Genomic DNA, 23,638 nt, shown 5'->3' with positions numbered 1-23,638 from the left:
ATACATATAGGAATTGACTATGTTCCCTGTTTGACAAGCATCACCCGGGAGGCTGGTCCACAAGCTCCTCAGTCTCCCCATTACAGAAAATGATCACTATTACAAACCAGATTATGTTGAAATCTTTCGTTGTGGATGACTCTGTTTGAATCCCTCTGAAAACAAATCTCTCTGGGACACATGCATGTTTTGAGGCTGACAATCTCATCTCTGCTGCAGTGTCACCTTGGCTAAGACATGTTCCCATTACAACCTTACTTTCAAGTCATTCTGAAACAGAATTTCTCTCCTTCTTTCACAAATTCCTTTCTTTCCTTGCATTCCCTCACTGGGATCTACAACATTAGTGTGTGACGTTTCTCAAGATGCATAATAATTTCCTCAACTAGAGAACAGGATGAGAAGACTTGACTTTTAGGAGTATTTGTAAAGAATTTCCTGCACAATATGAATGACAATTGACTTTTTCCTTTACAAATATTAAATAAAATGTTCATATGAAAGAATAAATGGTTACACTAAAAGTGAAAACAAGGCATTGGGCTAAACTTTTCTCAAAAGAGACTTTAGAAGGAAAAAAGAAGAGATGCAGGAGAATAGGAAGAGGAAGTTCAGGAGCTACCGGAAGAGGAAAAAAAGTCACAGCAAAGCAGGCAGGGACTAAGGCAGCACAAACCAGTTCTGTCTGTTTGCTATTCTCTTCAAGGTTTTCTTCAAAGCAAGTTTGACGTCCTTGTTCCTCAGGCTATAGATAAGGGGGTTCAGCATGGGCACCACATTGGTATAAAGCACTGAGAAAAATTTCTCCTGACCCAAAGACCCAGCAGATGATGGCTTGACATGAGTGAGCAGCCCAGATCCATAGAAAAGGCCAACAGTAATTAAGTGGGAGCCACAGGTGCTGAAGGCTTTGGACCAGCCCTTATGTGATGACATGTGAAGGACATTAAAAAGAATCATAACATAAGAGATAAAGATAATTACACTTGACACTATGACAACCATGCCTGCAATAATTGAAGATACAAGCTCATTGGCATAGGTGCTGCTGCAGGAGAGCTGGAGCAAGGGGAAGATGTCACACATGTAGTGGTTGATGATGTTGGAATCACAAAATGTCAGCCTGATCATGCACCCTGTGTGAGCCATTGCAACAGCAAACCCCATCACATGGGAAGCAGACATCAGCAGAGAACACATCTGAGGGGACATGGTGATGGTGTACAGTAGGGGCTTACAGATGGCCACATAGCGATCGTAGGCCATGGCTGTCAGCACATAGCACTCAGAGCTAACAAAGAAGCAGAAGAAAAATAACTGAGCCATGCATCCTGCAAAGGAGATGATGTTCCTCTCTGAATTAAAGTCCATGAGCATTTTAGGGGTAAAGACAAATGAATAGCAGAGATCAATGAAGGACAGATTGAAGAGGAAAAAGTACATGGGGGTGTGAAGGTAGGAACTGAAGCAAATAAGATTAATTAAAATTAAATTCCCGACTACAGTGACCACATGGTTCAGCAAAAACAGAAAAAACAGGGGCAACTGGATCTCAGGTTTGTCTGTTAATCCCATAAGGATAAACTGAGTCACTGAAGAGACATTTTCCACAACCATTTCCTTCATGGGCATGATCTGTAGGAACAGGAGTAAAAGTAATTTTAGTAATGTACCCTTTGTCTTATTCTGCAAAAGGAAATCTGGATATTCAGGGTTACAATATCAAGGTTGTCTGAAGACACAGGGCAATGCATCCATGTACCGGACATCCTGAGGAGGTTCCCCAGGACTGAGTCCATACTACACTTCCTTCCTCTCTTTCCCCCTTTCACAGTCTCAGTCATCAGTCATTGTGCACAGGAGAGTGCTGGTAGACTTCCTAATACCTCAGAACTTCTTCCCTTTGACATGGGCTCCTCCCAGTCTCATATGACGGTCTGGAGTGCTCCCCTAGAATCCTTGACTTATGTAGTCATGGCCTTTGAAGGAAATTAGTAAGTCAGAGATGATTCCTGCTGGGCCTTGAAGATTCTTCATCTGTACCATTGTGAAACTGACAAAGTCTCTAATACTGAAGGAGGCAAGAGCTATCAGCACTGTCTACAGTTTTCAACATTCTAGAAGAGGTCATTTTTTTTAAAGAGATTGCAATTTCTACCTGTTAATTTGTCCAGAAGTTCTCGTTCACTGCAAAGAGGGAAACAGCAATCTTATATGGGTCTTACAAACAATCACCTGGTTAAATGGGAATGAACTTCCTCCCCTGTGCCTCTGGAGAGATTGATCAGAAGTGTAGGAAATTATCCTCTCCCACATGATTTCTTCCAAAGTTTGAAGAGCCTCTTGAGGGTAGAAATTACTGAGCCTTTGTTCATCCTGTATCACAGAGCAGGATCCTCTGGGATTGTGTTCTACTCAGCTATTATTTCACATGATGAATTCCTAATCCCCAGTGCAAAGGACTGATCATCCCCTTGGTCACTCCCCTCAGTATTTACTGGATCCTAAACTCAGCTCTAAGGGAGTTCCTGGGGAATAGTTATTTGCCATTTTTAACACTCTCCTATAAACCTCTGGAATTGCATGAATAAAATTCAGATTACTAGATCATTGCTTTTCACTATATATGCTTGTGGATTTCAAATCAATAAAGTGAAATAATGAAGTTCTTAAACAGACCAAGTTTAAAAAATAATTCTCAACTTCCTAACTCTATAATTTTGGATGCGCTATGGAACTCCTCTGAATCTTGTATCCCCACCTACAAAATAAGGTTAAAAAAAAGTTATCTCATAAGAGTGCTGTGAGTTATGGAACTCCTCTGAACCTTGTATTCCCACCTACAAAATAAGGTTAAAAAAAAGTTATCTCATAAGAGTGCTGTGGGTATTAAATTAGTTAATTTATATAAAGTATTTGGACTAGGTCTAGCAAGTGAAAAGAGGTGGATAAATCTTAGCTCCTGTTTCCTTTCTCCTCTGCCACATTCAAATATATATAAAGAGATTCTGAACTATGACACTACATGCATTTAAGACATCAAAGTTCTTTTGCTGTCATGAGCTATGTATATATTTTATGAAGCACCAAATTCCTGGCCTCTATCAATTAGCTACCACTACGCTTTCCCCCATCCATTCTCCCTCTATTTTGAAAATAAAAATTTCTGAACCATAGAGTCAGATATTTTCATGTCTGCTGGGAGTCAAACTTGACTAAATTTGATAAACTCTGGTCTCTATATACAGTCTGGACATGTACACTACCTCCTGGACAGTTATATTTCATGTCTTACAGATTCCTCAACTCAAGTTATGCCCCTAAATTGAGCATTTTCTTATGATTTCCATCATGGCTCCATCTATGATCTCATTGTCTGAATTATTTTCACCCTCACCCAGACTCCTAATTCAGAAATTAAAATATCATCCTATGCAACTTCTTTTCACTTGCCATCTTCATCAAGTCTTGGAGTCTATTCCCCTTAAATCCTCTTTTAAACTTTAGATGTTGGATGCTGGGATTTCTTCTATTGAGCTTTATTGTCTTTTCTATTTTCTATTCATTAAACTCCTCTGGAGGAGATCATCTCAACTTTGTCTTCCAGGACTTCTATTGATTTTCATTGTTTTCTTCTATCATTTGTAATGCTCAATAGGATACTTTTGTCCTTGTATGACACCTTGTCTTGAAACTCTGTTCTCTTTGCATTGTCTGTTTCTTTCAGATTGTACTAATATGATCCAATTTACTTATTTTATGTTAGAAGTTCTGTTTGAGTGTCTCAGCAGAGTTGAACATACTCCCCCATGCAGTCTGGCAAACTGTTTTTCTTCACAACCCCTAGTGGAATTCCAAGCGTGCTGTTCCTTCTGGGTGAAGCCTCAGCCCTGGTTTGGCTGGGAATTACTGACAACCAAGCGCCAAAAGAGACCTTTAAGGCAAACCCAAGCAAATACAAATCTTAGATGAGCGAGGGAAATCGACTTTCAAAATTACCTTATCAAATGCTAAGAAACCAACAACTAATCACAAAGCAATGAAGATGCAAGAAGATATGGCCAAGTCAAATGGACATATTAAAAGGTCATAGGAGACACAGAATGTGTAACTACTAATCAAAAATGTTCAAACAAATGCCCTAAATAAATTCAATGGATTGAGTAAAGACATAAAAGATATTAAGAAAAGATATCTTAATATTTCTAGAAAAGCACAAAGAAGAATTTGAAAGACTAGAAAAATGGCAGATTTTGCAGAAATTGAAGATACTGTAGATCAAATTAAAAATATACCAGAAAATTTAGAGTGAAATGCTGGTGATCGGTGAGGGGGAGGGGTGGGGGATATGGTATGTATGAATTGTTTTCTGTTTTCTTTTTATTTCTGTTTCTGAATAGATGCAAATGTTCCAAGAAATGATCATGATGAAGAATATGCAACCTTGTGATGATATTGTGAATTACTGATTATGTATGTAGAAAAGAATGATCAAAAGTTACGAATGTTTGTGTTTGTTTGGTGTTTTTTGGTATTTAAAAAAATAATTAAATAATTAATAATATATATGTATATATACCAGAGACAGAAAACAGAAGATTTAAAGAGGCAGAAGAAAGAATAAGGTAGAGGATAGAGAAACTGAAGTCAAATGCATAAAAGAACAAATGGTGAAAAAGATGGAAAAGTTTGAACTGGATCTCAGGGAATTGACTGACAGCACAAAGCACACAAATATAAGAATCTTCGGTGTCCCAGAAGGAGAGAGAAGAGTAAAGGCCTAGGAAGATTGAGGATATAAGTGGGAAAACATGCCAAAACTTAAACAATTATAAATATGCAAATCAAAAAATCCCAATGAACTCCAAAGAGAGTAATTCCAAATAGACCCACACCAGGACACATACTAGTCAGACTGTCAAATGCTCAAGAGAAGGAGAGGTCCTTAAAACTGCAAGAAAAACCGAATGATCACATACAAGAAAAGCCATATAAGACTGAACACTGACTACTCATTAGGCACCATGAGGCAAGAAGGAGGTTGTATGATATATTTAAGATTCTGAAAGAGAACAATTTCCAGCCAAGAATTCTTTATCCAGCAAAGCTGTCCTTCAAAAATGAGGGAAAGTTTTAAAATTTCACAGATAAACAAATGCTGAGAGTATTTATTAACAGACCAGCCTTGCAAGAAATAATAAAAGGAGTTCGGTCAGCTGAAAAAGAGAGAGAGAGGTTTAGAAGAGGGCACAGAATTGAACAGTATTAGTAAGGGTAATTAGAAGGCCAAAAGAGAGAGAAAAAGCAGATCTGAGAAATAAAAACCAAAGGAATAGATGGTTGGATCAAAATCTGTCTTTACAGTAATAACTTTGAATTTTAATGGATTAAATTCCCCAATAAAAATACAGATTGGCAGAATGGATTGAAAAATACGATCCATCTACATGCTGTTTACAGGACAGTTATCTTAGACCTAAGAATATAAATCGGTTGAAAGCGAAAGGATGGATAAAAACATTACATGTAATTTGTAACCAAAAGAAGGCAGATAAAGCTAAACTAATATCAGACAAAATGATGTTCGAATGCAAAGATGTCATAAGAGACAAGGAATGGCACCATATACTAATAAAAGGGACAATTCACCAAGCAGTTGTAACAATAAATGTTTATGTACACAATCAAGGAGCTCCAAAGAACATGAGGCAAATATTGGCAAAAGAGAAGGGAACAATAGATGTTTCTACAGCAATAGTGAGAGACTTCGATACACCAGGTTCTTTTATAGCTAGAACAACAACACAGATGATCAATAAGGAAATAGAGAAAAAATAATATGATAAATAAATTAGACCCAAAAGATTTATATAGATAGCTGCACACAAAAACACTAGGATATACATTCTTCTCAACTGCTCATGGAACATTCTTGAGAACAGATCATATGCTAGGGCACAAAATAGGCCTTATGAATATTTTAAAGATTGAAACTATTCAATCCTTTTTAACCATAATGGAATGAAGCTGGAAATCAATAACCACCAAAGAACCAGAACTCTCACAAATACAAACAGGTTAAATAACACACTTTTAAGCAATCAGTGGGTTAAAAAAGAAATTTCAAGAGAAATCAGTAAATATCTGGAGATGACTGAAAATGAGGTACAACCTGTGGGATGCAGCAAAGGTATTCCTGAGAGGGAAATTTATAGCTCTAAATATATACATTAAAAAGGAAGAAAGAGCTAGAACCAAAGACCTATCTGAACAACTGAAGAAGCATGAGAAATTACAATAAACTAACCCAAAAGCAAGCAGAAGAAAAAAATAATGAAGATTAAAGCTGAAATAAATGAACTGGAAAGCAAAAAAACAATAGACAGAATCAATAAAACCAAAAGTTGGTTCTTTGAGAAGATCAATAAGATTAAAAACCTTAGCTTAAAGTAAAAAAGATAAAAGTTGCTAATGAACAAAATCAGAAATGACATGGGGGTCATTAGCATGGATCTTGAAGAAATAAAAATAATGTCATAAGAGGATACTATGAACAACTTATACCAACAAACTACATACATACAGGAAATGGACAATGTCTTAGAAACACAGGAACAACCTATACTGACTTGAGAAGAAACAGAAGACCTCAATAAACCTATCACAGATAATGATATTAAATCAGTCATCAAAAACCTTCCTAAAAAGAAAAGGCCATGACTGGGTGGCTTCACAGGGGAATTTTAACAAACATTTCAGAGTGAACTAACACCATTCATGCTCAAACTCCTTCAAACCACTGAAGAAGAAGGAACACTACCTAACTCATTCTACAAAGCTAACATCACTTTAATACCAAAACCTGGTAAAGATACTACAAAAAGAAAAACTATAGGCCAATCTCCCTAATATATGCAAAAATTCCCAACAAGATATTTGAAAATCGAATCCAAAGGCACTTTCAAAGAATTATACACAACTACATGGGGTTCATTCCAGGCATGCGAGGGTGGTTCAATCTAAGAAAACTAACCAATGGTCAATGTAATACAGCTAATTAACTAATTGAAAGGAAAAAAATCACATGGTTGCTCAAATTGATGTTGAAATGAAATTTGACAGAATTTAGCATCATTTCTTGTTAAAAACACTTCAGAAAAATAAATAAATTTTAAAAATTTTAAAAATAAAAAAATATTCAGATGTAAGAATCAAAGAAAATATCATGAATATAATAAAGGGCATATATTACAAACCCACAATCAGCATCATACTCAATGACGAGACACTGAAAATCTTCCCTCTATGATCAGAAAGAGGACAAGAATGTATACTGTCACTGCTGTTATTCAATTCCATGCCAAAAGTTCTAGTGAGAGCAATTAGGCAAGTAAAAGAAATGAAAGACATCCAAATCAGAAATAAATAAATAAAATCCTCATTATTTGAAGATGCCATGACCCTAAATTTGGAAAATCCTCAGAAATCTAAGAAAAATTTACTTGAGTTAATAAATAAATTTGGCAAAATAGCAGAATATAAGATTAATGTGCAAAAATTGGTAGTGTTTCTATGTACTAGTAATGACCTACCTGAGGAGGCAATTAAGAAAAAAATCCATTCACAATGACAACTAAAAGAAAAAATTCCTAGGAATAAACTTACTGAAGGATGTAAAAGACCGGTACTCAGAAAACTATAAAATTTTATTAAAATAAATCAAAGAAGACCTAAATAGGTGGAAAGACATTCTGTGTCCATGGATAGAATGACTCAATGTCACTAAGATGTCAGTTTTACCCAAATTTATCTACACATTCAATGCAAGACCAATTCAAATTCCAGCAACCTATTTGCAGACTTGGAAAAGCTAGTTATCAAATTTATTTGGAAGGGAAAAGGACCTTGAATAGTCAAAAATATCCGAAAAAAAATGAAATGGGAGGACTTACACTTTCAGTCTTTAAAGCTTATTATAAAGCCACTGTGGTCAAAGTAGCTCGGTATTGGTGCAAAGATAGACATATTAATTGATGGAATCAAATTGAGAGTTTGGTGATAGACTCTTACTCCTATGGTCCATAGATTTTTGGCAAGTCCACCAAATCCCAAGAACTGGGACAGAATAGTTTCTTCAATAAATAAGGCTAGGAGAACTGGATAGCCATATCCAAAGGAAGGAAAGAGAATGCCTACCTCACATCCTATATAAAAATTAATTCAAAGTAGATCAAAGACTTAAATGTAAGTGCCAATACCATAAAACTCCTAGAAGAAAATCCAGGGAAACATTTTCAGGGCCTATAATAGGAAGTAACTTCTTAGACCTTATACCCAAAGCACAAGCTATGAAAGAAAACATAGATAAATGGGAATGCCTCAAGGGTGAACAACTTCTGTACTTCAAATGCCTTTGTCAAAAACTGTAGAAAGAGCCAACTCAATGGGAGAGAATATTTGGAAACCATATATCTGATAAGACTTTGATATCCAGTTTATATAAAGAAATCCTACAATACAACAACAGGACAAACAACCTAATTATAAAATGGGTAAAAGTTATGAATAGACATTTTTCCAAAGAAGAAATACAATTGGCTAAAAAGCACATGAAAAGATGCCCAACTTCACTAGTTATTAGGGAAATGCAAATGAAAACCACAATGAGAGATCATCGCACACCTGTAAGAATGGATGCTATTAAACGAACAGGAATCTACAAATGTTGGAGAGGATATGGAGAAGTAGGAACACTTATTCACTGCTGCTGGAAATGTAAAATAGTACAGACGCTGTGAAAAATTGTTTGATGGTTCCTAAGAAAACTAAATATTGTGTTGCCCTATTCACAGTAATTCTGCTACTTAGTATATAGTCAGAAGAAACTAGCAGTAACATTAACAGACATATGCACACCAATGTTCATAGAGGTCTTATTCACAATTAACAAAAGATGGAAAGAACTCAAGTGTCCATCATCAGATGAGTGGCTAAACAAATGTAGTATTTGTATACGATGGAATACCATGCTGCAGTAAAAAGCAATCAGGTTTTGGAGCATGTGACAACTTGGATGAACTTGAAGACAAGTTGAATGCTGACTGAAATTAGCCAGACAAAAAAGTACATATACTGTATGATTCAACTATTTATGAAGTATCTAGAAAACATAAATCCATAATCTTAAAATGTGGAATACAGGGCACTTAGAGATAGACTGAAGCTAGAGAAGTGGAAGTGGCAAACTAATATGTACAAAATTGTTAATGAGGTTGAACTTAAATGTCTGGGAATGAACAGAGGTGATGGTAATTTGTTATCATGATTATAAGTAATAGTGCCGTATTGTAGGTGAACTTGATTTGAAGGGGTTGCTTAAAGTCAAGTATGTCACCAATTAAAACTACAAATACAAATAAGTTCTTGCATGAACTACTACAAATATATGATATTTGTACAAAGAGTTAATAATAGAGTTGTATATGGGGGGAAGTACCAATTGCATGCTATGCACTATACTTAATAGTATTTTCTTAATACTCTTTCATCAAAACTAACAAGTGTACCATAACAATACTAGAGGTTAACTAATGGGGGGCGGATAATTTGGGGTTTTCTTTTCTGTGTGTGCGTGTGTGTGTGTGTGTGTTACTTTTCTCTTTGGAGCAACACTAGTTGTCTAAATTTGAGTGTGATGATTGCACAATTAAGTGAGGATACTGTGAGGCATTAATTTATACTTTGGGTAGAATATACGGTACGTGAATTCAAAAAATGAAATATTTAAAAAATAATAATGAACAGAAGGATACAAGAGGTGGATAAGATGTGTGGAGAGCAATATACCTAGTCACTGTTGGTAGCGAAGTAGAATGGTACAGCCTCCTTGGAGGGCAGCATGGCAGTTCCACAGGAGACTAAGTCTAGGGTTGCCATATGATCCTGCAATCCAGTCACTAGCTGTCCACTTGGAAGATCTGAAAGCAGAGACATGAACAGACATTTGCATACTGGTATTTATGGAGGTATTAATCTTGATTGCTAGTGGAGGGAGGTGTCCCAAAGATACAGCAAATGATGAGTGGAATGACAAACTGGTGAATGCAGAAGATGAAATATTGTGCAGCTGTAGTAAGGAATAGGGTCATGAGACATGCAACAAGTTGTATAAGCCATGGGGACGATACATTGAGCAAAATAAGCCAGAAACAAAAGGGCAATTATTGTTTGGTCTCAATAATATAAACTAACCATAATGAACACACCCTGAAATTAAATTCAAGAGTATAGGTTATCAGGAGGCAGAAAGTGTGCAGAGATTGTATAATCAATGATTAGGGAGAACAGAATGTTCTATAAGGCTCCTGTGTAAAGGTTACTAGGTTGCAAGATCTTGTAGAAGTCACTTAATTCCTGAGGTTCAACAGTTATTTCTAAATTCTGAGATGCTGTGCTCTTTTTGAATAAACTGGTAATTTACTGGAACTTTGCATTTCTATGTGACAATTGAGACACAGAGTTCTGCAGCTCTGAAAATCAGCATTATTTCATGCAACAATGGTTAAAGAAGCCAAAAGAGAGATCATCTTTCAATTAGGGATACGAATGAAGCTGAAATGGTTAAGAGTAATGGAAATCAGAATGCAGGGTAAAGGATGATATTGTCTGAATTTTAAAACTTCCACTTCTGTGTGAGACCAAAGGAAGATATGTTTATTATGTCCAAAATGTAAATGCTCCATAGCACATTCTCCAATTTAATCTGTTTGGTCAGTTTATTTAAACAACCTGGTTACATGGAACCTAGAATAGGAAATGAGATCCTGTTATTCTGTACAGGTTACTGTAATATTTTGATGAATTCCAGAATGTTTTATGCAAAATTCCTTGAGGAACTGGAGAAAAAAATGTGGATCTATTAAACTTCCCCCATCTGGGTAATTCCTGATATTCTCTCAAGTATTACAGATTCCCAATTTAATAAGCCAAGTCCTCAATCTTGTCCTTATGAAATTTTATTCTTGCAATGGAGAAGCTAAGTCTACTCATAATTATGCCTAAGAGTCACTCCTAGAAAACCTCTTTTGCTGATCAGATATGTCCTCTCTCTAAGCCAAACTCTGCAGATAAACTCACTGCCCTCCATACTACATGGAAAGGACTCCTAGGGATGAACTTGACCCTGGCATTGTAGGACTGAGAGTGTCTTCTTGAAAAAAGGGGGAATAGAAATGAAACAAAATAGTTTTGGTGACTAAAGGATTTCAAATAAGGTCAAGAGGTCAGTCTAGATGCTACTCTTATGCAAGCTTCAGCCAGATATTGCAAAGTGCCACAGTATGCCAAGCCCCAACCAACAATATTTCTGAAAACCCTTTTTCTAGTTTGCTAGCTGCTGGAATGCAATATACCAGAAACGGAATGGCTTTTAAAAGGGGGAATTTAATAAGTTGCTACAGTTCTAAGGCTGAAAAGATGTCTCAATTAAAACAAGTCTATAGAAATGTCAAATCTAAGGCTCCCAGTGAAAGATACCTTGATCCAAGAAGGCCAATGAAGTCAGTTTCTCTCTCATCTGGAAAGGCACATGGTGAACATGGTCAGGGATCCTCTCTCACCTGGAAGGGCACATGGCGAACATGGCATCATCTGCTAGCTTCTTCTCCTGGCTTCCTGTTTTGTGAAGCTTCCCAGAGACATTTTCCTTCTTCATCTCCATGGATGCTGCTTCTTGTGGCTATGCTGTTCTTCTCTGCTCTCTCTGAATCTCTTCCATTCTCCAAAATGTTTCCTCTTTTATAGAACTCCAGAAACTTAGTCACCTAATCCAGCTTAACTACCACTCTTGATTAAATCACATCTCCAGGGAGATGATCTGATTACAGTTTCAAACATACAGTATTGAATAAGAATTATTCTGCCTTTATGAAATGGGATTGATTAAAACATGTCTTTCCTAGGGGAGATACATCCTTTCAAACCAGCACAACCCTAAAGAATACTCTGGGCTTTACCTAAGACTACATAAAGTTTTACTTAGTAAGTCTATTTTTTCAGGAACTTAAAACCTCCAGATTGTTCCTATGCCAGATAAGCCCTGAAACCCAAAAATGCCAGACTCTCCAAGGACCTCAACCAGGTTCATACCTCTACTCCACAATGTCAACACCTCTTTCCTGCATGAAGAATTTAAATGAATCATTACCCAGATATCCCTGTAGAATAAGAGAATGATCAAATGAGAGGGAGGAGGCAGAGCTGAGAAATTAGAATTTAGCAAATGATTATGATTACTGAATTATTACATGTATGTTTCTTTTCAGTTTTCTAGTATATTGGAATAGTCAGAAGGAAAACTCAAATTGTTAAACTGTAATCAGTAACCCTGATCTTTGATAATGACTGTATAACTAAATATCTTTTTGTGTGTGACCATGTGATTGTAAAAACCTTGTGACAGTCCCTTTATCCACTGAATGGGTAGCTGTGTAGTTAAAGACATTTTGAATAATAAAAAAAAAAAGGTAACTGAAGTGGCAGTTTCCTGAATCTTGGTAGACACAAAATAAGGATATTATAATTGCCAAAGATAAAACTGTCAGTGACTAGTTACCCATTCCATTTGAATGGAAACACATCCTGAGTCCTCTAATTGGTTTAAATAGAAAAGAACTTTTCGTATGAAACTTTTAAAAATCTATTATACAATTTTGGATAAAAGAGAAAATGCAAGTGAAATTATAGTTATAAAACTTATAAAAATTGTAATAAAATACTATCTGCCAAAATCTTGGGGGTACATTTAAATATTTTCAAAGGAAATAACAGATCATGAACACTTAAAAAACTGAGAGATTGAAATATATGAATTAAAAGTCCAGGTTAAAAATAAAACTAAAAAATAACAAAAATAAACCAAAAGAAAGCATTAATAAAGAAATAATAAAGATAAAATCAGAAATAAAATACAGGAAATGGCAAAACCAAGATACATTTAATAATTTGGTGTTGAATTTAAAAAATGTTAAACTACCAACTAAATAGATGAAAAAAAAATGGAGGCAGGATAAATATAATAATAGAAGGGAAATATAAAGTAAACTCTATAAAAAACATAATACTTTTCTCTGTAGAACCATGCAAATACATTTGAAGACATATGAAAATTTTCTTAAGAAAACAAGAGTAAATATTTTCCTAGGAAGTTAGAAATTATTATTAAAAAAAAAAGCTTAGACCATTTTCAGACAAATTCAAAGAGCCTTCATATTCCAGGTAGTCCCAACTCTGTAAATTATTCAACAATTTTAAAATGAAGCAAAACTTTCTAGCAGTTTTTAAATCAAGGATAGCAGGGATATCTAAACCTGATTTTAAAAATCATAAAACAATAACTATGGTTCACTATCACTTATGAATATCAAATGTAAAATACTTTTTAGCAAACATAAACCCAGAACACAGTGGTAAAATGATACAACATGACAATGTGGGATTCATTCAAGGATTTCAAGATTGATTCCATAGTAAGAATCATTAATAGATGATATTAATAGAGCTAAGGAAAATCATGATTATATATGTGTGTATATATGTATAAAATCAACCCTGTGTTGATGTGTATCTTTCTTTTTCTCAAAACTTGCTCTAGGTTAAAATATATGAATAGCTCAAAAGCCTGGAAACACTGAGTGTGAAGGTAAAGATCAATGAAATTTCTGGAGAGTAGGGCTTAGAAATGTTCTCTAGTAAATCCCACATGTGGATGTATAATTTAAAGGAGGTGAAAAAAAGCTAGAGTATGCAGTATTTTGGATATTGACTGTTGTTCTAACTTGCTAATATACCAGAAATGAAATATACCAGGAACGGAATGGCTTTTAACACGGGGAATTTAATAAGTTGCTAGTTTACAGTTCTAAGGCTGAGAAAATGTCCTAATTAAAACAAGTCTATAGAAATGTCCAATCAAAGACATCCAGGGAAAGATACCTTGGTTTGAGAAGGCCAATGAAGTTCAGGGTTTCTCTCTCAAGTGAGAAGGTACATGGCGAACACAGTCAGAGTTTCTCTCTCATCTGGAAGGGCACATGGAGAACACGATCAGGATTCCTCTCTCATCTGGAAGGGCACATGACAAACACAGCATCATCTGCTAGCTTCTTCTCCTGGCTTCCTGTTCCATGAAGCTCCACGGGAGGCATTTTCCTTCTTCATCTCCAAGGTCACTGGCTGTGAACTCTCTGCTTCATGGCATTGCAACATTCTCTGCTCCCTCCGAATCTCTTTCACTCTCCAAAATGTTACCTCTGTTATAGGACTTCAGAAACTAATCAAGACCCACCCAAATGGGTGGAAACATGTCGTCACCTAATCCAGTTTAACAACCGCACTTGATTAAATCACATCTCCATGGTAATGATCTGATTACAGTTACAAACATATGGTATTGAATAAGGATTATTCTGCCTTTATGAAATGGGTTTAGATTAAAACATGGCTTTTCTACGGGACATGCATCTTTTCAAACCAGCACAATCTTCCTAATAGAGATGCATATGAAAAATTTTCTCCCTCTGAGAGAACATAAAACATGGCATAACAGTGAGGGAATTCTGAGTCCTCTGGGCAGGACCTCCCTACAAATTATAATTGTGCTAAACTAAGAACTCCTTTCAGCATCAAAACAACTACAGTGCAAAAGATAATTCTTTGTGAAATTTCCCCAGAAATAACGGAATATATGTACATGGTCTAAGTAGGCCCTTACATGTAAATGTACATCTTCTCAAAAATAAATTAATATTTCAACTATAATGGAGATTAATTGCTCCTTTTGCTGGGACTTTTGATTACACAAGATGTGAACTAATTAAAAATGCTCTATAGAATATCCTAAAATAAAGACTCTTGAAGAAAAATATTTAAAAATCAAATTAATATCTTGAAAATTCAGAGTAAAAAAAATTGTAAACTCTTCCTTCCTACCCTCACTCTGTTTGCTCTGGGTAATTGCTAGTGATAAAAATAGTAGCTTTAAGCCATTCTACAACTATTTCTACCAGTATTTTTAACTATTATCCAACTGGAATGCAAAACTCTAAATAAATGCACAAGAGTAGAATATAAGTTATACAGAGTACATGGAAAAGGAAACCATAGGGCTATCGCATAAAGAAAATAAATTTCTTACATTTAGATACATTAAAAGTGTGTGTGTGTATCTATATCTGCATATCTTACATTTATAAATAGAAATACATAAACACATATATTTATATCAATGACATAAAACTGAGTAAATAAAGTAACTCTTGTATTTAAAGTCAATTGATCAATTGATTTTCAGAGGATTGATTTTCAGAGGATGAAGACAGTTCAATGGAGAAAGATTTTTCAACAATGGTGTTAATTGAAAATCCACATTATTATTATTATTAACTCAGAATGAGTTTCAACTAACTAGATGTGTAAGATCTGAAACTATAAAACCCCTTGTATAAAATCTAGCAGTAATATTTCTTAACCTTAGGTTAAGCAATTCTTTCTTAAATATGGTACCAAAAGGATAAGCAATAAAAGAACAAAAGAGATAAATTTGACTATATCCGATTAAGAAAAAAGTTGTGCTTCAAAAATACCATCAACAGAGTGAAAAAGAAAAACACAAATGGGGTAAAATATTCTCAAACTGTATATCCAATATGGGTCTAATATTAAGAATGAAGAGAGAAATATTACAACCCATTAACAATGAAAAATAGATAACCCAATTTTAAATAGGCCAAAGATCTGAATAGACATATCTCCAGAGAAGATACATGCATGGCCAATAAGACCTGGAAAAATGCCCAATATCATTACTGATCAAGGAAATACAAATCAAAACCACAATTAGATGTAACCTGAAAATCACAGGAATGGCCTTAATAAGAAGAACAATAAAAAACATAATAACAAGTTTTTGTCAGGTGGAGTAGGATGTGAAAACTTCATATAGTTCTTGTGAGAATGTCAAATGTTACAACCCCTTTGGAAAACATTCTGACAATCCTGAAAAGGCTGAACATGGAATTTCCATATGACCCAGCAATACCATGTCTACATATACACCCAATAGAAAGGAAAATTTACATCCATGCATAAAAACTGCACAAAAATATTCATATCAACTTTGTTCATAAAGCCAAAAAGAAGAGCCCAGTAGTCTATCAACTTATGAATAAATTAAATGTTGTGTATCCATACAATGGAATATCATCCAGCAATAAAGTAAAATGAACTAGCAATGTATACTATAAAATGGATGAAACTTGAAAATATTGTAACTGAAACAAAAGTCACAATAGCCGTATTTTGTATGAACCCACTTATTTGAAATATCTAAAGTAAGCAAAATATAGAGACAAACGGTCAGTTGATGATTGCTTAGGGCTGGGTGGATGAAGGAATTGTGGAGTGATGGCTAAAGCGTATGGTGATTGCTTCCCAGGTGACAAAAATGTACTAAAATTTATTGTGTAAATGACCGCATAATCCTTTGAATAAGCTAAAATTCATTGAATTGTATATATTACATGAGTGAATTGTCAGGTATGTGAATTATGTCTCAATAAAGTCATCACCAGCTATTTTAAAATGCAGTACCAGGTACAACATGAAATAAATTGGTATAAGTTCAATAAAATATGCATATGGTACTATAATCCTGGCAATAAAACAGTAATGAAAGAACTCAAAAAAAAAAAAAATGGAGGGCAGGCAACAGTGGCTCAGCAGGCAGAGTTCTCACCTGCCATGCTGGAGACCCAGGTTCGATTTCTAGTGCCTGCTCATGCAAAAAATATAAAAAAATAAAATAAAATAAAAATGGAGAGATTAATTGTGTTATGAATTGGAAGATTCACAATTGTCATGATGACATTCCTCTCTAAATTAATTGCAAACCTTCAGTTCACTACATTAAATTCCTAGCTGGATATTTTATAGAAAGCTGATTCTCAAATTTGCATTCTTACAGATGGTCATTGCTAGGCACAATGACTGTGAGTTTCTCTCATGCAAATGTAAACAAATATGGGCCTCATTACCCAAGATCAGAAAAGGCTACTTCACTCACTATGACACTAGAAGCACCCAAAGCAATTGTCCTTCAAAATGAGTGGTTATTCAGGGTATGCTTTCACGCAGAATTTTAGAAATGAGGTTCCTAAGTGAGACAAATTTGTAAAAGAGAAAATCAGTTTAGAAAGGATGGCTAATTGGACTTCGCTAAATAGATAAGCTGCAAGTTTACTTCATTCTTCTGGGAAGACGGGACCAGTTTGCCAGCTGAGAGATACTAAAATAATAGGGCACATTGAGAGAAGCTGGGAAGAAGAGAATTTTTCTATGGTTTGCAAATAATTTGTCCAGTTTTCTTTTGAAAAAACCAATATGAAGAAGTTGTATGATGGAAAAACAGTAATGGAAGTAAGGTCCTAGATGGACAAAATAGGTTAACAAAGTATTCAGGTAACCAGGTATAATGGTTCAGATATAGAAATCAAAGGGAGGTACGTCCACAGGACATGAGGAAATTGGGATGTTAAGAATATAGACTATCTGTACAGCTATCTTATCTACGTATTTTCTCTCTCAAATACTTTGTATATGCTAATTAAGTGATTCTGTGTAAAGTCAAAGTAAGGTAGAAAACCTATGAAAGCTCATGAATGTTCAGTTCCAACTTTTTCTTATTATTAGACAAGTCTCTACATAAAAGTATGTCTCCAACAATGATGATTTCCTCCAAAAGTTTAAATATATAGTGAGTGCACCTAGACCACTTACCAAATTGAGGCAAACTGGGCTGAATAAGCAATTTAACAAATGTGTTTCTAGTATTATTGGGCTAAGTAATTGGAACCTAAATACATAAAGAAAATAATTAGACAAAAATTTAAGAAAAAAATCCATGAATCTACACTAGAGAAACAATGAGCTCTATGTTACACCATGGACTATAATTAATAGTGCAATTATAAAAATACGCTTTCATCAATTTTTACAAACATTCCACACCAATGTAAGGTGTTGATAAAAGATTGGTAATGGGAATCTGTATCTTACTCAGGGTTGTTATGAAAACCCACAATTCCTATAATAAAGACAAAAAAGCCCAAATGCAATTCTTTGGCGATAATTTACTTTATAATCTGGGTGGCGAGTACATTGATTTTTGCATTATTCATTAAAATGTAAATGCATATATGGGGAAATTTTCAATATGTATGGCATACAAGATGGTAAAATACATAAATCAGTTTCTTCTTCATATTAATGTAAATCATTCAAAACTCTGAAATATGTCTCTTTCCCTTGATTTTCTTTTTGAAATGAGTTTTGTGATTATTACATTAGGTTTCTGAATAAAATATCTTCATAATCTTAAGGAAAATGTGTACTTGTTTCTGGAACATGTTTTATATTAGGTTTTGTGAATTAAAAAGCTACTTGCAATTCCTGATCAAGAATTCCTAATAATTATAATGACAAACGTTTTCACACTTACCAATAAGAACTACTTAATGCAAAGTAAGAGTACTTAAAATCATTTTGAAAATGGTCCAAAAGTTTTCAAAAATTGACAGCATATTTAAATAATGTAAGAGTTATTTTATTTCATTGACAAATTTAATGTGAAGCATTTGAAAACTAAAATACAGGGTTGTAGAGGATTGTGGGAAAATGGCGGAATAGGGGGTGTCTGTCCTTCCACCAGAACAATTAGAAAACAGGCAGGAACTCTACTGCAAAACTCTGGAGGCTAGAAGAACACTGTCTAGCATCCAGGGAAGAGCGGGAAGAAGAGACTGACAAATGATGGTAAAGAAGAGTAAACTGGTTATGCTTTGTGGAGGCTACTGGGATTGAACCCCTCACCCTCATGGCAAACCAGTGTGGGGACCACTTCCCGGCTACCTCACTCACGACAAGATGCAGAAAAGGCACTTGACGACATATGGCACCCTTTCCTGATAAAAGCATGTGGAACACTAGGAACAGAACCAACCTCAGCATGAAGAATGGCACATGAAAAGCCCACAGCCAGCATCCTATTCATGGTGAATGGGTGGAAGCTTTCCTGCTAAGATCAGGGATAAGATAAGGTTGGCCACTATTATTCAAACTTACCCTCCCTTCAAAAATCAGTGAAGTACCCATTACCAATGCTGTAAATGTTTTTACTGATGGTTCAGGGAAAACTACAAAAGCTGCTGCCATTTGGTATGAAAATTCGCATTGGGAATCTCCAGTTACCTCTCAACATAAAAACACTCACAGAGCAGAATTGACTGTGGCTATTTTAGCTCTGCAACAATTTTCCAACCAGCCCGTAAACTTAATTTGTGACTGTGGATATGTTGTTTATACATTGCAGAATTTAGAATTAGCCTTTATAAAACCTTTGGCAGATTCTGACCCATACACCTTACTAATTACACTACAGCAATTTTTGGATATTCAAATTCATCCTCATTTTGTTATGTGTAGTTGTTCCCATTCAGTGCTACCTGGCCCTGTGGTAGAAGGTGGATGTATTAGTAGGTTTTACATTAGCATTTCAAAAGGTGTGTTTATCGCATGCATTTTTTTATCAAAATGTGAGAGCCCTTCAACAGTTTGACCTATTTATAACCCAGCCCAAACAAATGATCTCTGCCTGTCCTGATTTCCAGTCGTATTCTAATCAACGTTTTACTCCTCATGTTAATCCATGAAGATTTACACCTAATCAACACTGGAAAACTGACATTGCATTTTAAATACCTTCATGTTTCTATAGACACATTTTCAGGATTCATTCATGCTTCCCCCCAAACAACAACAACCATAAAATGGCTGCAGCAGTAAGTCACCTTCTTGAATTTTCAGTCATATGGGTGTGCCTAAAAACCTAAAAACATAATTCTCCAGCCTTTGTGTTCCTGCCCTTCAAACTGTTTCTACACCAACGGGAAATTAAACATATACTGGCATACATTAAAACAACTATGAAAAAAACAAAAAAGGGGGAGTATGGATACCTCTCCTAGAAATAGAGAATCTTTAGCGTTATATACTTTATACATTTTAGAATAGTGACAAAAATGTTTTAATACCGACAGAAAACATTTGCTCTTCAATATCAAAATCCTATCAAAGCTGAAGTTTTATATAAAAATCCTCTAGGTGATGGTTTGTTTGGAAGGACCTCAGGAATTACTAACCTGGGAGGGAGAGTATGCTGGTGTGCTTACTCTTACAGGTCCCCAGTGGCTACCTGCAAGGAATGTGAAACTCTATCAAGAGTTGGAAAAATCAACCCTTCAGCCCAATTCCCCAGATAAAGCTATCACTGGAGGAGCTGAGAAACCATCAAACATGTCCTTGCTGTCATATGCTCAATGCACAGGGAGTAACTTGGGGAAGTTTAAAACAATTAGATCAAAAAGCCAATGAAGTGCTTCTCTGTACTGGAGTTCCCTCCATGCCAGAAAATAAATTTCTATCCTACCTGGCAGTGGTTGCTTCTAATTCAGTACAAATATTGAGTATTTTCTTCATTCTCATCTTAATTACAAATCTCCCAATTGGGCTAGCTGAGGAACATGTCTTTTGGACTTCCTTCTTGCTTTTATTATTTCTGCTATTGTGAAAGCTGCAACTGCAGCTACTGCCATGGCAGCACGAGCTGAATCTGTTCAGACTGCTCATACGGTCAATCAAACTTTGACCACTGTCACTGATGAATTGTTTATTCAAACCCCCCAAATTGATAATGGGATATTAACCTGACTTAATGCTTTAGAAGCGTCAATCTTATGGTTAGGTGAAAGACAGCAAACTTTTTTTGCAAGACAAAAACTGCAATGTGATTGGGAGCATAATAAAATATGTGTTACTCCATTGCTCTGGAATTAATCACTTCATTCTTGGGATTTAATGAAATCCCACCTTCAAAGAGCTTTCTCCTCTCATCTTCAAGGAGAAGTGCAGATGTTGCAATCTCTTCCAAAAAACAGTTAACCCAAATACAGATACTTATTCAACAAAAAGTCTTTGACACCTTTAATGATAACCTTAATTGGTTTAATCCATCTAATTGGTTTCATGGATTAAATATTCAAATCTGCATCTAATCCATATTTGGTATACTTAAAATTTTTCTATATATTTCAGCCCTCAAACTGATTTGTTCTATGATTTCTTATCTTCACCAGACTGAACAACAACTAATAACCATAGTTGCAACTTCACCTTTACCGCCATCAACATTAACAGAAATAATAAATAAAAAGGGGGGAGAAGGGGGGGAGGATATAGGTAAAGTATTTGTAAACTTGCTCTGTATTTGCATGTCCTCAAGCAGTGGAAAAGCATTGCACTTGTCTACCTGTCTATTTGTCATATGAGAGCTGAAAACAGCTTAAGATATTTGTCTGCTTTGTTGTGCCATTTGCATTTCTGTCTGCTTTGTTTATCTGTCACATTTGCTTATCTGGAACACATCCTCCTACTCATGGGAAAATTCCAGTTTTGTTCTTAAAATTGAAGATACCTCTTCAAGGCAAACAGGAATCTCCCTTAGTGTTCAATGGATAGCTTAACTCCAAATGGCCCCTTTACCTAACAAATAGTTAGCAGAAAATAAACTTGAGGCTCTATCTCTGTCTTGGGACAGAGACTTCCTTGCTTCCTGATGTTGTGTCAAAGATTATTTTCTTCGTGTGCCAAATCTTTGTGGGACAAAGAATAACTGCCATAGGTGATGTCACCCACACATACTCCAGCAATTAACAGTAGGAAGAAGAAATACAGAAAAAAATGCATTGGCAATAACAAGAAAAGAAGCAAACATGTAGAAATAAATACAATGAAGGATGTAAAGAACTTATTCATAGAAAACTCCAAACCACAGTTAACAGAAGTGAAAGAAGATATAAAGAAATGGAGAGATATTCTGTGTTCATGGATTGGAAGACTAAATACCAACAGATGTCAATTATTACCCAAATTACTACCCTATTCAATACAATCATAATGAAAATTCTAGAAACCTACTTTGTAGAAATTGAAAAGCTAATTATCAAATTTATAACAAGGGTAAGAGGCCCAGAATACCTAAATGAAAATGAAGAATGAAGTTGGAGGACTCACTCTACCTGATTTAAAACCTATTACAAAGCAACAGAAACAAGTATCATGGTTGTGATGGCTAGATTCATGTGTCAGCTTGCCCAGGTGTCTGGTTGGACAAGCACTGGCTTGTCCGTTGCTGTGAGGACATTTCATGGACTTAAGTCATTATCACTTTGGCTGCACTGCAATGGGCAATGCTTGATTTAATCACCAGAAGGCTTTTAAGGAGGACACAGAGAGACTATCAGTCTTTCTGCTTCTACCAGTCAGCCTCTCCTGGAAAGTTCATTGAGGACATTCATCGGTGCTGTCAGCTTATGGCCTGCCCTACAGATCTTGGACTCTTACATCCCCACTAATGTGTGAGACACTTTAATAAATCTTTGTAAATACCTCCTGTTGATTCTGTTTCTCTAGAGAACCCTAGCTAATACAACTTAGTTTTAACCAAATGTGGGACTAGCCAGCCATTTCAGAAAAAGCCATGATTGGAGATGGAGTTATCCAAGAAGGATTTGTGGAAACTCCTTCTGTCTTTGGGCATGATCCAAGGCATAGAAAGACAACAAGAGTGTTGCAGGTTCTGTATAAATAGAATCACTGCCAGTCTGGACTGGGACAGAGAAGGGACACATTGGAGGAAAAATAATTTCAAAGGCAGAACTATGGAAGCTAAAGTCTAATGTCAGGAAACCAAGATCCAGGAGAGAAGACCCACCCAAGCACTTGGAGCAGGTGAGTTTGCCCAGAAGGCAAAGGATGGGCCTTCCACTTCATTGCAGTAGAAGAGTTTCATGGCCTAAGGCCTTGGAGAGGGTGCAGCACATTTCTTGGGGATTGGGGAGAGCCTAGTTGCTACCACATGGAAGGGTTGAGTGTATGCCCCAGAGATGGCAGAGTCCAGGTGCAGCCCAATGCTTGGAGAGGGTGGAGCCAAGTAAAAGGCGGTCTTCCCAGTGTTCCCCAAGGTCATATTCAGAGGGAGGTGGACTGCTGCATAGGCCCTGGGAAAGGGTGGGACTGCTGCCTCCTAAAGCCCTGAAGATAAATGATCCTTAGGCTTTGAAATCTAATGGACTTTCCCCTTCAGGTTTTCAAAACTACTTGGGACCAGCGACCCCTGGGTTCCTTCCAGTTTCTCCCTATGAGAATGGGCATATGACTGTTTCTCTTTTGTATATTAGCAGCAAATAGCTTCTTCTGAGTTTTACAGGTTCAGAGCCAGAGGAGAATTTTGCCTTAGGACAGATCATGCCTGTAGTTGACTCTGATAAATCCCAAGGATATGGGAAAATTCAGAAGGAAAGAATATTGACTATCTATATAGCTATCTCATTTCATCTGTGTATTTTCTTCATCCAAAACTTTGTAAACATTACTGAAATGATTACATGTAAACTTAAGATAAGTCTGTCAAATATCTAATGGTAGCAGGCATATAAAAATTCACAAAACTGCAATATCAGGCGTCTTC

General features: G+C 35.8%; 1 protein-coding gene across 1 annotated transcript; it reads right to left on the bottom strand.

Moving 5' to 3' along the window:
- Nucleotides 1–660: 660 nt before the first annotated feature.
- LOC143643206 (olfactory receptor 8C8-like) lies at nt 661–1,641 on the bottom strand. Its single transcript, XM_077111964.1, has one exon. It carries the CDS (start codon nt 1,630–1,632, stop codon nt 661–663), a length of 972 nt encoding a protein of 323 aa, XP_076968079.1. The 5' UTR covers nt 1,633–1,641.
- Nucleotides 1,642–23,638: the final 21,997 nt, after the last annotated feature.

The sequence above is a fragment of the Tamandua tetradactyla genome, chromosome 8 (assembly GCF_023851605.1).
Source record: "Tamandua tetradactyla isolate mTamTet1 chromosome 8, mTamTet1.pri, whole genome shotgun sequence".
Taxonomy (NCBI): domain Eukaryota; kingdom Metazoa; phylum Chordata; class Mammalia; order Pilosa; family Myrmecophagidae; genus Tamandua; species Tamandua tetradactyla.
The sequence above is the reverse complement of the archived record's forward strand: the minus strand, read 5'-3'. Positions and strand labels throughout refer to the sequence as shown.